Source organism: Gopherus flavomarginatus, chromosome 6 (genome assembly GCF_025201925.1).
Source record: "Gopherus flavomarginatus isolate rGopFla2 chromosome 6, rGopFla2.mat.asm, whole genome shotgun sequence".
Taxonomy (NCBI): domain Eukaryota; kingdom Metazoa; phylum Chordata; order Testudines; family Testudinidae; genus Gopherus; species Gopherus flavomarginatus.
Genome location: NC_066622.1, coordinates 9,937,855 through 9,953,017, shown reverse-complemented (window position 1 = coordinate 9,953,017; position 15,163 = coordinate 9,937,855). Strand labels below are relative to the sequence as shown.

General features: G+C 39.8%; 1 protein-coding gene across 1 annotated transcript in view; it reads left to right on the top strand.

Moving 5' to 3' along the window:
- Positions 1 to 14,823, top strand: part of MDFIC2 (MyoD family inhibitor domain containing 2) — a 53,183-nt gene extending 38,360 nt beyond the window's left edge. Inside the window, exons 3-4 of the mRNA XM_050957567.1 lie at positions 8,489 to 8,710; positions 14,564 to 14,823. Coding sequence (XP_050813524.1) covers positions 8,489 to 8,710; positions 14,564 to 14,823 — 482 coding nt within the window. The remainder of the gene's footprint in view (positions 1 to 8,488; positions 8,711 to 14,563) is intronic.
- Positions 14,824 to 15,163: the final 340 nt, after the last annotated feature.

Sequence of the window (15,163 nt, the reverse complement as noted above, 5' to 3'; positions counted from 1 at the left end):
ATGCCATTTTCAAAGTGGGAGGAAGATGTATAATTATAATTTTTAAAGTGAAGAGAATTAAAAAAACTCTGTGAAAAAGTTTATTGAAAAACATATCGACATATCAATATGACATAAATTACTTTAATTTTATTAAACTAGATGGGGGGAAACGCGCTCTCGCCTTTTTTTTTTTTTTGACTGGCTGCAGAATATGTTCCTTGAAAAGAAATTGCTTTATGAAAAAACTCGTTTGCTAAGATGAAACAGCACTGAATGTCAGCACTACCATATATTTATTCTGTAACTCTTCCAACAGCTGAGATCTATAAAAGAAACATATTTTCAAAACAGTTTTAACCTCCATTGTCTTGATCACTTGCATTAACATTTTTCATGTCACCTACTGAAATTCCTAAAAGGAACCTTTTATTCAGTCAAAATTAACAAATCTATTTTTAAAAAACAGCCACTGAAGAGTCAGAAAGACATAAGGTTGTGTATTTTATTTGACATATATTTTCAGCTGTCTCTCTCGTTTGTGGGATGAGAGCAACATTTTATGCTGATGTTATCAACTCCGGGGAGGAGGGTGATTTTGAGAGTGAGGAAAACAAAGTCTGCTCCCACTGCATGTGTGCCTTAAATTAAGAATAAAAATATAGTGTTGATTAGATCACTCGGATGGAGCCTTTTACTGTCTTGGCATTCATGAAGCTGGGAGCCAGCTGTAAAATTATAGTTTGGGCCTAATTTTATGCTTAGATATATGCATATGGCTCCCATTTACTTCAAAGGGAGTTGCGCACATGACCAGAGTTTGACCTTCACCTCTTCCATCTTTAAGCCTGCACAGAGCCAGAGTAAATAGGCTAAACACAGGCAATTTAAAGGAGTTAGGGACATAGAATAGGATTTTCAAAGTGACTAGTGATTTTGGGTGCCCAACTTGAGAAATCTCAGAGGGTGGGTGTGCAGCACTTTCTGAAAATCAGACCCCTTCCATGTTTCATTTTGGACACTCAAAATCACTAACCACTTTGAAGATCTTGGCCATAGAATCTATTCCCAATACAAGAGTAAGGTGCAGGGAAGTACCTTCATGGCTATTAGTTCCAATATCTGAACTGGCTTGGGAGCCCTGCCAAACCCCTATTAACTGGCTCCTTCTGCCCATTGGAACTGTATATGCCACCATGCCAGCATAGGCAGGGCTAGTGTGGAGTACAGTGCAGTAGTCCCCTGTTGTATCGTAGCAGGGTGTGCCAATTAGTGAATTTCACTCTTTGGACCAGCTTCTGCCACCTTTACTCACTGAGAGTTATACTTTATTCCTTGAGTAGTCCCATTGACTTCAATGGGGATTGCTCCAGAAGAGAGGCACTACTCGCTGTAAGGATGGCAGTATAAATATTCATATAGTGTGGATAGCCATGAAGGTATATAATGCAGGTGGCCAAAGTGTGGCTTTCAAGCCATATTCAGCTCTTTTACCATTAAAGTGAATCTCACAGAGCCTTCCCCACACCCCCATTCTCCACCTACCAGATGGAGGAGAAGCTCAGGGCCTCTGCCTTGCAGCGAGGTGGTGGAGTCCTGCAAAGACATTGTCATCAAATCACACTGCATAAAGTTAAGCACATGCATAATAAGCCTCTGCAAAATAAAGGCCAGGGAGAGGGGAAAAGGATATATTATAAAGAGTGATCCATCTGACCCATGGTGCACAAGTATTTTTATCTCACTAGGTGAGAAGGCTTTGGTACTAACCCAATTGACTTTCCTCTATATTTTCCTCCTATATCATCTATTCCTCACACATTTCTTGCATTCCACATTTGCCTCCCTCCTGTTTCTGTGCCCAGCTGTTCTCACTTCCTGAATCTAGGTTAGTAAAGGGAAGTAAATTAAACCATTCTTTGAACAGATTTCAATATTTAAAAAACCCCCAAACCTCATTTTCATTCATCACATTAAAATTCAAAATGAATAAAAAATGTTGAAGGTGGAAAAATGTTGTTGCTGGGTTTTTTTGGGGAGGGGGAGGGGGATGTTAAAACCAGTTAAAGTTCTATATATATATAGGCTTAATTAATTTTTAGAATATCTGTATCATTTGTAAGTAGTATTAATGGAAGTGGATGGGATAAGGTTAATCAACACATTCCTGTCAGACTTTAGGATCTGGGCCAAAATATTTGGCCAGCCCTGTGATAGACTTATAATGAGTCAATAGAAGACTTCAGAGTCTATCAGGTCACTGATTCATGAACCAAGAATTTATGTGATGGGGTCAAAAATCCCTCCTACAGAGATCACACCATTAGCTTTACCCTTCCCACAGCAAAAACCAGTAAACCCAAAGTTCTGTGAATTACTAATCCATCATCATAAATCAGAAGAGAGGAGCTCTCACAATTTCATGATATCATGAGAAGCCCAACATGTATTTTCAGCCTTGCTTCCATGCTGCAAAAATAAGCAGTTTCTAAATCCCTTGTATCCTAAAGCCTGAGCCCAGTAAAATATGGTCAGCATGAGACAGTAAAAATGGCCAAGAATATACTTTTCTTTAACAGTTGGGTTTAGAACAGTTGCAGCTCTCTCTCTCTCTCTCTCTCACTTTCTTTGAAATTAATCAGAACAGTTCTATTAAGGTGTGTTTACTCATTGCCACTGTGAATACTTTGAGGGAACAGGGAATGATCTTGTGGAAGATATGGAATTTCAGAGTTCTTAATGCACCAAAATACAGTGAGATTTAAAGGACCATAACAGCAGGACCTCCTCACCTAAGATCTTGTTGCTCTGGGAGGAGTATGCTCGCTAGTCAGCCTTTAGACTGCACTGTGGGAGATGATGACAATCCAGCACAGAGTGGGAGGAGTTCCATACAGCTGCCCCTGCAGTGACTGGCCCCTGGAAGACATCAGAGATAATGGGCCTGCTCCTCTAGTCCCCCAGAAGACCTGCCACAGCAGGTAAGATATGGAGGCAGGGGGCTTGGTGGCAGAATTGCAGGACCTCCCCCATCTCCTCTGAAAGGCTTCTTTGCTGAACATTTCAGAACTTCAAGTGAAGTTCACCTAGTGTTTGGTACTGAGGATGTATATGTTTAGATTCTTGGTAAGACTCCATAGCCTTCCCATATTCTCATTGTAATCCTGCAGACTCCCCTCCTTTCCTAGCCTTCAAATTCCCTGTACCTCTGTAAGGCAGTGGCTGGTGGGAAAACAGACCAAACTGAAGTCAGTTAAAATAGCTAGAAAGTTCCACCTTTTCACATGGCAACACAAACCTTGGCTTTTGGTTTTACTTTTGCTGTGACTCTATTCAAGCCAACTGAGCTCAGTTCAAAACATTAAAAATACAAGAGTTATTTTCCTTCAGGTCCAATGTAGTCCTGCCTACTTCATCTAGGGATTGAATGGACATGGCACATAGCTACTACAGTGATGGGTGAATGATAAATTAGATAGACAGAATGACAGAGGTAATGCAAATTGGGATAAAGAAGATCAGCCAGGCATTCCCTTTTTTACCTTTTCTCCTGATACAAGAACATGGTGACTCTTGATAAAATAAAAAAGTAAAATATTTAAAATTGATGGAAAATTTTCACCTAATACATAATTAACCAGTGGAACTCTTTGCCACATGATATTAAGACAAAGATCTTAGTCTGATTCTAAAAAGGATTGGACATCCATAGGGATATTAAAAACAACATCGGCTTTAATATTAAAAATGTATGAGAGATTTCAACCCTTATGCTTCAGGACTGAGGCCAACCACTAACTTCCTGGGCTTAGGAAGAAACTTGCTCCATAGGGATGTTATTGCAAGATTGCACATTGGTAGTGGGGGTGGTTAACACTTTCCTCTGAAGCTTCTGGTACAGTCTATGGCTGCACAGATTGACCGGAGGAGGTATATGGTACAGAGACGACTTCATCAGGGTGCGTTTCTTTCCCCACCCCCTCTTGATTTGTTTTAGTGGATAGTTTGTTGAAGTTGATTTGACTGTTAAAAACACAGGCATATATGGGTATATGATAGCTGTGCTACACACATATTTAGAAGGTGGCAATGGGGTTTGCCCTCCTGACAATCTCTAATTGTAAGTTATATTTTATATTCACATTTCAAATTGATAATAAATAATATCAACTGCACATAATATATTTTAAAGATTATTTGGCTTCATTTATTTTTCCAAGCACTAAACCCATTACTGACCATTATAGTATCAAACTATTAAAAAAATGCTAACCACTTTTTTATGCTGGTCTAGCATAATCTTTATTTCTTTAGACACTTTGTGCAAACATTAAATTGATAAAAGACATAATGCAGATAGAGCCACAGATGGACTTAAGGTAATTACATAAAAATGAAATGGAGACCTATAATGGTACACTGCATTCTCCCCCATTGCACTGTTTTCTGGAAGCAAGGATCCTGCTTGCCATAGCAAGTTGCTTGCTATGGTGATTGCATCATGACTTGATCTAGCTGTCCAAGACAAGTATAATATTACTTAGGAGGAGAGACTGACACCAAAAATGTACTGTATTTTCAAAGATGTCGTATTCTTCAAAAAACAGAGAAGTCCTTGAGTGGCATCTTTTGTTACTCTTTTGTTTGATGGTGCTGTACTGAGAAATTCAGGTTGTGTCTATGCATTTATATTTCTGGTTTTGATTTTTCCTCAAACGCACTTCAAGGATAAAACTTGAAGCATGAATACTAGCCATCTGTGGATGCAATAAATGTCAGACTGGCACTTATTGACTATTTCCATCTGATTTTTCAGTCTAGTTCCATTGAAGGAATAAGTGTATTGTGAGGGTGAGTGCATTATTTGCAGTCAAACACTCATTTGTAATCACCAACAAATGCTGGTGCAAATGATAGAAATCAAAATTCTAACTAGGCTCAGTCTTGCAAGCAGCTCTGCATAGGATGGACTTCTGGATCTGCACATTCTGAAATCAGTGGGTCTCAGAGTGGATATGGAGGGGTCTGCCCATATGGATCTGTTTGCAAGATTGGGGCCTGAGTGACCTGTGAGAGTGAATGTCTTTTGCACCCACAATACAGATAATTGTCTAAATTCTATCCCTTGTGACTGCAATTGGTCATGACCATCAACTGAGGGGGAAACATTGATGGTGTCTGATTACTGGTCTTTTTTGAAAACCAGGCTTTCAAATGAGAATTTATTTTAGAAGATGCTATAGATTCAAATGAAACAAAATGTAATTTAATGTAAGAGAGCCAATATTTCTTCATTTGTAGGTGGGTCTATCATCAGCAACTCATCAAAATAGATTCACACGCATATGTACCTACTTCCACATTTCCATATCTATATCTGTATCTATATCTGCACATCTACATTATAGTTTGAACAAGATGTATATGGTAGTAAACCAACCTGCTTCTTGAAATACTTGTAACTGGGATTAACACATCAGTTGAAACAAAATATGAACTGAGGGGAAAAGTCACTGATTCTAAGTTTGACTGGAATCAATGGGAGCGTTGCCTTTAACTTTTATGGAAGCACCATCAGGCTGCTGGTGTAGAGACTTCCATATTTGCCTGTAACATTTTCACTTTCCTGAATGTTCTAACATTTCAGAACATTTCTGTAACCCACAGAAAACTAAATTCTGCTCAGATACACCTGTGCAACTCCAGTTTAAGTCAACACACTGGATACCAGAGAGTACTTATCACAGTACTTATCGACTAATATTGAGGCTCACATCTTTTACTTGCTTTGTCAGATAACTATGGTGTGGACTATGCACTAAAACCCGTGTCGGAGAAAAGTTTACCAATACATTAAAAATGAATTGCTTCCTCCCGAGATCTGATAGCGCTATTCGTGCATCCTCTTTTTTTTTAAAAGCCTTTCCTACTTGAAGATACTGCATAGTGCAGTGTCATCAAATAAAAATGGCAGAGAAATTTTTGATTAGTCTCTCATCTGTGTAAAGTGGAAAATGCCAGTTCATGCACTTATAAATACACTCCAAGATAGTCAATTTTACTGCATTCTAGACTGCCCAGGCTGGACAATGAATCGATAAATGTTCGATTTTATGCAGGTGATGTGAAAGAGATGTTACCTTCAGGAAGAGTATATTATTAAACTAGCAAAATCCCGTTTCTGCTCTGCCAATGATGCAGTCTTCATTGTCCACTTGTTAAATTTTCAAACAAGCCCTCCCCTGAGCCGCCCCTCAAACTTCGGGAGGAGCTCCCCCCTAAACACCTGCCAAGCTCCCTCATTGTCCTTCCTTAAAGTTTTCTTTTGCCCTGATGCTCGCAAAAAACTTGACAACAGCTAAGCAGTGGGTGTGCTGCGAGCACTGTCTAGTATGCTGATCAATACTGCCTTATTGTTTCCTTGTGCTCCTTTGTTTGCCTGTTGTCTTTTGTTGTTTGCTTGAATTGTAAGCCCTTTGGAGCCAAGACCGTGTTTTTGTTCTGTTTCTACAGTGCCTAGCATGATGGAATGGGGTGCACAGCAGGAAAGAGGGGAATGGGGCTAACATGAAGTCATGCGGGGAAATGAGGTCCCGGGAAAGGGTGGAGGAGAGAATGAGGGGAACGAAGAACCTCTGGGGGGAAGGAGATTGGGGGGACATGGTATGGGGAAAGGGGGGCATACAGAACCCATGGCATGGAGGCACACAGCCCCTGCCATGGAGTGAAGTGGGAATGGGGTATACATAGAGCAGCTAGTATGGGGGGAAATGGGGGACCCTGGGTATGTCAGGAGGGGGCAATGAGGGGCACACAGAACCTCTGGCAGAGAGGATGGGGGGAGAGTTGCAGGAAGTTCCTGAAATGGCAGGGGATAGGAGGGTGGCATACTGGAAACTTGGTGGAGGGAATGAAGGGAGGCAAGGAGCTACCGAAGCTATGGAGTGTGCACCCCTTGGTAATAATGAAAATAGTTTTATCAACAACAGCTCTGCTCCCTTAGAAGCCTATGTGGACAAAGGAGGGATTTTCACTCCAGAGTTCCTTCGTAGTGTACCTTGTCTTCTTTTTTAAAAAAAAAAAAAACTTTAAAAAAGGGATCAAAGTTAAAAAGTCAAATATACAGCCCCGTACTTCAACTTTATATTCTCCCCATGTTCTTATACTTCACCAACCTCTAGCCAACTTTTTGGTCTCTGCGAATTACTTCATGTACAGGCAATTTAAATTACATGCAGGCTGACTATGTGTGATAATTTAAACTGATTGTTAATTAATTCTGTAAGTAAATAGCTACTGCAATCTCTATAATCATCAAGGTTTCTCTAGCTATCAACCTTTTTCTTAGCTGCTCTTTATTATACAGTACGGAGCAAAAGCACGTGGGGGGAAAATGATATGCAGGATCTCTTTCTGGACCCTTGCCACAGAAGGCAGCCCAGCTACTCAAAAACCTTTACAGCTCTTCTTAGAATTAAATGTTGCAAAACTGAGCTGTTTGTAGAGATTGATTTTCTGTATATAGCTTAAGAGGAAGCATATCATGAGATTTAGGTTAGATAAAAAGTAAGGATCTGTGTGATGTGAGGTGCCTGTGTTAATCGACTGGAGATAAGAGTTGATGAGGTTTTATCATTCCAGTACCAGTGAGACTGACTATTAGTTATGTTTCTTGGCCTTTCGGTCATTTTGGAGAGCAAGTAGAAAGCAGATATCAGAGCAAGTTTACTAGTGCCCAAGACATTCCTCAAGGTTAGACTGAGCTCAAAATTATCTTAAACCATTCCCTAATTGGTCCTTAAAATTAAGACCTATTTGGAAAGTCATAATTTTCCCCCTGGTTTTTAAGCTGCATCTCTCACATTATTGTAGCATGTGAATTAACCCATCTTTTAGTCCCCAGAACTAGAACATCCAAGGCACAAATGAAAATGAAGTCCTGAAACACAGCGTAAGAGTTCTAATCAGAAACCACCTGGCTCTCTTTGCAACAAAATTATGAGTCATGGCAAAAGAACAATCCATGCTGTCCCAGCTGCACAAAGGTACCACCTACATGCCATTGTACATCATGTAGCTGGCTGCCAGTCTAAAGAAAACAGTGATGCAGTTGAAAAGTACTAAGATAACTTTTGTGCCTCCTAGTCTACTACCAAGAATCATAGTTGCAACGGCTAGCTTACCACTCCAATTTGATTCCATTTGAATAAAAGTCTGTATAGCCTAGTTTGATCATGCCCCATTGAAGTCCATGATCGTTTTTCCAGTGAATTCTCTGGATGTAAGAGGATACCTTAAACTGTAAGCCTGCAAACCCTTAATTTTTTAATACACTTTTCCCAGGCAAATACTCCCATTGAAGTCATTGGGACAACTATGATGAGTAAGGCCAAGGCTGGGGAATAAGGGTTCATAGGATTGGGTCCACAGGTTGGGAAAATCTGAAAATGTCATTCCTTTGGTCCATTGTCTTAGCACTACATATAGACCTTCTATTCCCTTCCCCCAGATATCCAGCTTACAAGTGAAAAACATAAAGACAAGAAACCTATGAAAGGCATTATGAGTTCAGTGTCGGAATTCAGCACCACAGATGCTCCATCCAAGGACACCAAAAATGAGAAGAAATTGTCAGACTGTAGTACATCATCATTATCTTCCCTTGAGAAGTGCAGGACACAGTTCACCTATATCGAAAATGATGCATCAGTTCATCAGAGAGACAGTGATGGTATGTTTTGTAAAACAGATTAAGTGTAAGCAGATTTCTAGATAATATCCATTTAAAGAGTGCCCTATTTCAGTTGAAACACCTGCTTAAACATTGGCCAGGAAGTTCAAGAATTGAAACAAAGCAATCATGAGATGTCCTAGAGATTGTTTACAGTAGAGTTGGGAATCTAAGGAAGATTGCTTTAAAATGGCCATGACATGAGGGTTCTTATTGCCAGGTCATAATACAAGAATTTAAGTCCAGTGGGGACATGTCTGTGCCTGTGCGTGGGTCTTAGGAAATAGTCTTTGCATAAGGATGCTCAGTAGGCATTTGAGGAACAGACTCCTTCTCCCCAGGCAGCAGAATGGCATTGTTATTGCTACTGCAGCTGCACCTATGAGCACAGAACACCCCTTATGCACAGTGGCTTGCCTACTGGATACATATAGTTGTGGGTCCATTCCTTCTCCCTTCCTTTCCCCCCACCCAGTCCCAATTCTGCTGCTGTGAGCCTGCTGCAAAGACTCACAGAGGATCTCAGTGAAGAGGCCTTTTCGTATTCTGCCCCTACTTATGCAGAATCCAGCCTCCTGCTTATGCTGCTTTTGAGCCCTGATTCGACATGGTGTTTAGACATTTGCCTAACTAAGGCTGGTAGTAGCACCACTGACTTCAATGTGCTTCAATATAGGCATGTGCTACTGAACCTAAGTGAAGCATGGCCTTAAGGCTTTTGATTCTGGCCTGCCTTTGCTAACCAATATGACCCTATATATGCAAAATACTAATGTTTATCTCAGTATGTCACATGACTGGGTTTTTAAAAACTTGTTTTCTCCCAACATGAAAGCAAAATGCTATATAAGGCTGTTAAAATACAGAACTTGCCTGGTTTTTGCGTACTTTGTGAGTGCACCTCTAACCCAAAGAAATGTTCACATTTTCTAAAAGGAAATGTATGTGGCTGCTAGTCCAAAATGTGCATGTGGCTATTATTTGGGGTTGTTTTTCTTTTACATGAAGAAAACAAATTATTTCTTTCTTTTTCATTATTACACAAGTCATTAATGTGCCAACACAATCATTGGTTTTCATAAGAATTTCACTATCCTTTATGTATTCAGGCACCAAAGCAGAACACCCAGGGTCTGTAGACTTAGTACAGACTACACCTTGTGTAAACCAGCATAACGACATTGAAGTCAATGAAGTTACGCTGATTTACAGCAGCTGAGGTTCTAGTCCTAAATATGCTCATAGACATGATACACCCCAATGAAATATCTGTGATGCTCTTGTTCCATAGACTAAAGATCCTTATGTGGACATTTTATAATAAAGCGTTGGGGAGGATTTTATTCAATATAAATGAAACGTGTCAGCTGTATCACATTAATGATCCTTGAATTAAGAACTACTAAGTACAGATCAACACAATAAACCACAATGCTCCAAAGGAACCATTATGATATATTGTATTGCTGATTCTGTAATAATTGTAGTGCTTCATATACTTCTAGCGATATTGGAGTGCATTCAATCTTCTTTAAAGAGGTGAAGTAGTTATTCCATTAAGGGGGACTGATCCAGCAGTTCCAACACAAATGAGTGCTTTACCTGTGTAGTGATTACAGGAAAGGTCTCGTAAATTGTTACTGGTACACAGGAGTGGTACATATGTGAAGTAAATAACAGATTTCACACAGTTAAAAAATGAAAAGCAAAGGAAATTAACGAAAACAATCTGTGCTCAATTAAGAATGTTAAGAACTGGACCTAAGCCAAGAAAACCAAGGAAACTCAAGATTTGTGTTTGTCACTGAACACTTCATTCAATCTATTCTGACTAGTTATTGTAGCTGATTATTAGGCACACATATGGCCAATTCCTATTCTCTGATACAGCCATGGAAACACCCTAAAGCCAGTGAACCCCACTGAAGCCAGCAGTGTTACCTGGCTATAACTGAGAGAAGAATTTGGCTGACTTTGCAGAAACTGCTCTAGGAGAGTCTGATCCATAGTCCACTGATGTCAATGGAGAAGACGCCCATGACTTCAATGAGATTTGGATCAGGCCCATACCAAGACTCAGCAGTGCGAATTAAGGATGGATTGACATCCACAAGCCATGAAGAGCAAGAAAATGTAGAGCAAAGGCAGACCCGGAACACTATTCAAAATAGTTCTTTTGTGGTAATTAATTTAGTAATGTAGAAATTGAGAGCTGAGGTCATTGTTCTCACTGAGATAAATGCAATAATGCCTTTCACAAGCATCAGGGAAAACAGAAGAGAAAACAGGAGATTGCATCTTCTTTTGTGCAGTTTGTGGCTAATTTATTTTCAAATATATAAATGAATGCATAGGAATGTATGCTTAATTGCTAATATCTATTATTTATATACATTACCCCACTTAAAACAGAACAAAAAAGCCTCACACATGCAGAATTTGGAAGATGTGTTACATCCATTAGCACAGTTCATGGTGTGTGCTCTGATGGGAATTTAAAAGCATCTTTACTGCACATCACAGACTTTGTGCTGAAACATTACTTTATTATTAAAGTCTTGTGCTTTTTGTGTGGTCCCTTTCCTGGGTAGACCCTTAAGAACTATATCTATTCTCAGAAGATTATGTGATCACCAGTAAGGTTAATAAATTCAGGAAAATCTGTGTTATTAGAAAACAGATCTTATTTTTTTATTTTAGAAAAAGCTGAAAAGATCCCTAATTGCTGTATTATTTTGAATTTGATATATCTTATCAAGGTGCAAGGGGGAAATTTCATAAATATAAGATACCTAAAAAGAATAGTCTTAATTACACCATGGACTACTGGATAAAATGATTACATTTTCTACACTGCAAATTTCATACAATTAAATGCAGCAGTGTCACCTTATAAAATGTTTCAATTTTCTAATTATTTCAGTTCATTTGCTCAGAAAAAAATATAAGCATGAATTTACTAAGTATCACCAAAATCTAGTCATTCTCATTCTCCAGAACTGACTGGGAAGTTAGTTGTGCTTGTCTGAACTTAAATAGATCTTGACATATTGAAATAAGTATTAAAATTGATAACATTGCCAATGATATGCTACTTATGGAAAGAATTTCAATCACATGCTATTTATTCTTTATTCTACCTGCTGAATAGACTTTTTTTAAAAAAATAAAGAAGTTGGAATGGTTCTTTTTTTTATTAAGAAAGCTTTTAAAAATAATCTTCTGGAAACTTTCTGGCTGTGAACTTCTCAGTTAACTTCACTGGTCACGTTGCATTATGTTACATGATATATATCATGCCACAACAGAACAAATGCAGCTGAATAAGATCTGACAGTTTGTCATACTAGAGCAAGAAATGTGATAACATTCAATATTTTTTCCTGAAAGTACCAGTGAAAACAATTCTCACTACTGAGAAATATTTTCCATAAAAAAATAAAGGAAAAAAAAACAGTTGAAAAGATTTGGGCCATGATAATTACTTGTGTTGATCCTTCAGGAGGAAAAAAAAACTTTGTTGCTAGGCATTACAGGGTGCAGTCAAGTGCAGGGCTGCCCGGGGGGGTGGGGCAAGAGGGGCAATTTGCCCCAGGCCCTGGACCCCGCAGGGGCCCCCATGGGATTTTTTTTGGGCCTTGGAGCAGGGTCCTTCACTCACTCCGGGGGCCCTGGAAAACTCTTGTGGGGGCTCCCAGAGTTTCTGCTCCGGGTCATCGTCAGCAATTCAGCGGCGGGGGGGGGGGGGTCCTTCCGCTCCGGGACCCGCTGCCAAAGTGCCCCTAAGACCCGTGGCAGAGGGTTCTTCCCGCACTTTGGCAGCGGGTCCCGGGACAGGTTGTCAGTGGCAATTCAGCGGCGGGGGGGGTCCTTCCTGGGTCTTTGGCAGCAATTCGGCAGCAGGAGACCCCCGCCACTGAACACCCCAGGTTCCCTGAATCCTCCGGGCGGCCCTGGTCAAGTGTGGATTCTGACATGGTATCACCACAAGTATAGTTTAGGAATAAGAGCCAACAGAGAAAGAGAAACAAAAAGGTGAATGCCCAAGGGAAAAGGTCAGGTTATGGTTTCTGAAATAAGTGAATGCACTGGAAGAGCAAATCATTGGCAGAATCCACCACACCTCAAACTGCATCTCTGCCAATTTCAAAATAGTTCAGATTTGCCTCTGAACACCTTATCTTGCTTCAACACTGACAAATGGGAGCTGAGCTGTTTGGAAAATCTGGCTCCAATTGTAGGGGCCGAGCACAGGGAAATCAAAGCCTGGGTGAGCACATTAAGGAAACCTTCTAGGGCATTTATATATATTGTAAATATGAAGTGACTGCTAAAGCACCTGCAACATTACAGGACAATTACTCTAGTCATGAGCTTGTCCTTCTGGGGCTGATGCTTGCTGATATGCAAGAATTACTTCCTTACACAATGCTGGAAAGAAAAAGATTTCCCTTTAAAATGTATCTTTCCTACTTGGTACTCTTTTTCCACATGTTTCCCCCTTTTAGAAATTAACAAGCATGTGAATTAGAAGGTGAAAAGCCTATTTAAGAGAGAGGTGAACTGTGACGCTGGGCAGAGCATAGAACACCAAACTGCAATGTGTTAACTCTACTCTGTACTGTTCCTTTTCTGCCCCCTTTTTGGTAAGTGTTGCAAACTAGTATTCACTGAATGTTGAAGGCTAGGCAAATGCAGACTGGAAATAAAGGCATAATTTGTTAACAGTAAGCATAATTAACCATTGGAACAACTTACCAAGGGTTGTACTGGTGTCTGCATCACTGACAATTGTTAAATCAAAACTGGATGTTTTTCCAAAAGATCTGCTAGAGAAAGTTATTCTGGGGAAGTTCTCTGGCCTGTTTTATACAGGAAGTCAGACTAGATGATCACAATGGTTCCTTCTAGTCTTAGAATCTGTGAATCTATTAAATCAGACTCCTTCTAAAAATCAGCCTAGAAGCACGTGATTAATCTGTGCTGTTTTACACCACTCCACAAGTGAGTTCTGCTCTCTCGCATAAATTCATCGAAATCCTCATCCATCTGCCATGTCTAATTCTGTGATTCAGCTATACATCACCGTATGCATCCTAATTGATCCTTTCCATATCAACAACTAATAATTAAGCATTTAGTAGACTTTAAGGGCCTGATCCAACTCTCACTGAAGTCAGTGGAACTCTTTCTGTCGGCTTTAGTGAGCATTAGTTAAGGCCCTAAAATGCTCTGATGGGCTGACAGCCCAGAAAAATATTATTTCAACTCCAAGAGCCCAATCCTGAAATCTTTACATGCAGGCAAAATCTCCACTGGAAGTTTTGCCTGCAGAAGGGGTACAAGATTGGGACTGAGGATTTCTACATTGAATTACAAATTCCTATCTGAAAAAATGAAAATCTGCTATGTAGCCTATGGCAGATGCTGTGTTTGAGTGGAATTACTGGCATCACACTAGAGATATGATTGTGCTTTTTTGTAATAATGTAGCACAATGGAGAGTATCCTCACTGAGTGAAATTCACGTCTATGCAGAGGACCAGCCCAGGGCATCAACCCTACTAAAACCCCTCTGTACAAAGGTGAGTTTCACTCATATGGAATACTTTCATCCAAAAGACGGTGGAGTTTTTTCTATTCAGACCAAACAACACAGGACATCATTTTATGTAATATGTTTTACTGTTGTCATTTTTCAAAATTATATTTTAAGCTTAGTTTGTTGTCTGCAGGGATCTCTGACTTCTGGGTCTCATTTAAATGTAGTCACGCTGCCTAAATTTGGAGTGCTATGGTAGTGAATCAAGCCGTCTCTCTTTCCTGTATCTCACTCTTGTTTTTTTTTCTTAGATGAATGTGCATCTCTTATCCTGGCCTGCTTGTTCTGCCAATTTTGGGACTTTCTTATAATGCTGCCTAATACCTGTGAAAATTGGTTGATAAACATGTGCTGTCCATCCTATAGATATCACCATACCTCCAGTGAAAACCACTCCAACAATGACTGTACCTGTGACTGCGACATTGATTGCAGCATTTTGGAATCTTGTCATGAAACCAGTGACTGTCTGGAACTTGCCTTGGAGATTTCTGAAGTCTGTTATCGCTAATGGGAAACAATTGACAGAATTCCCACAAACTGTCTGAATGGAAACTGACACAGTAAAAAGGATATAAGATTTTTTGAAATAATTGGAGTGTTTGCTAACCAGGGCTGTGTGTATTCTCTCATGTCCCTTTGGAAGAACTGTGTAGCATTACCAAAGAAAATTCTGTTTGTATGATTTCACATGCCGCTGCAGCCAATAAAGAATGAAAACCTGTTTCCTACCTTGCAACAGATGAAAACAAAATTCCTAAATACCAGCTGTGATAATTGCTTTTCCCAGGGTCAGTCTCATGCTTTTATAAATCTCTCTATTGCATTCAACATGGATTTCCCTCCATCCA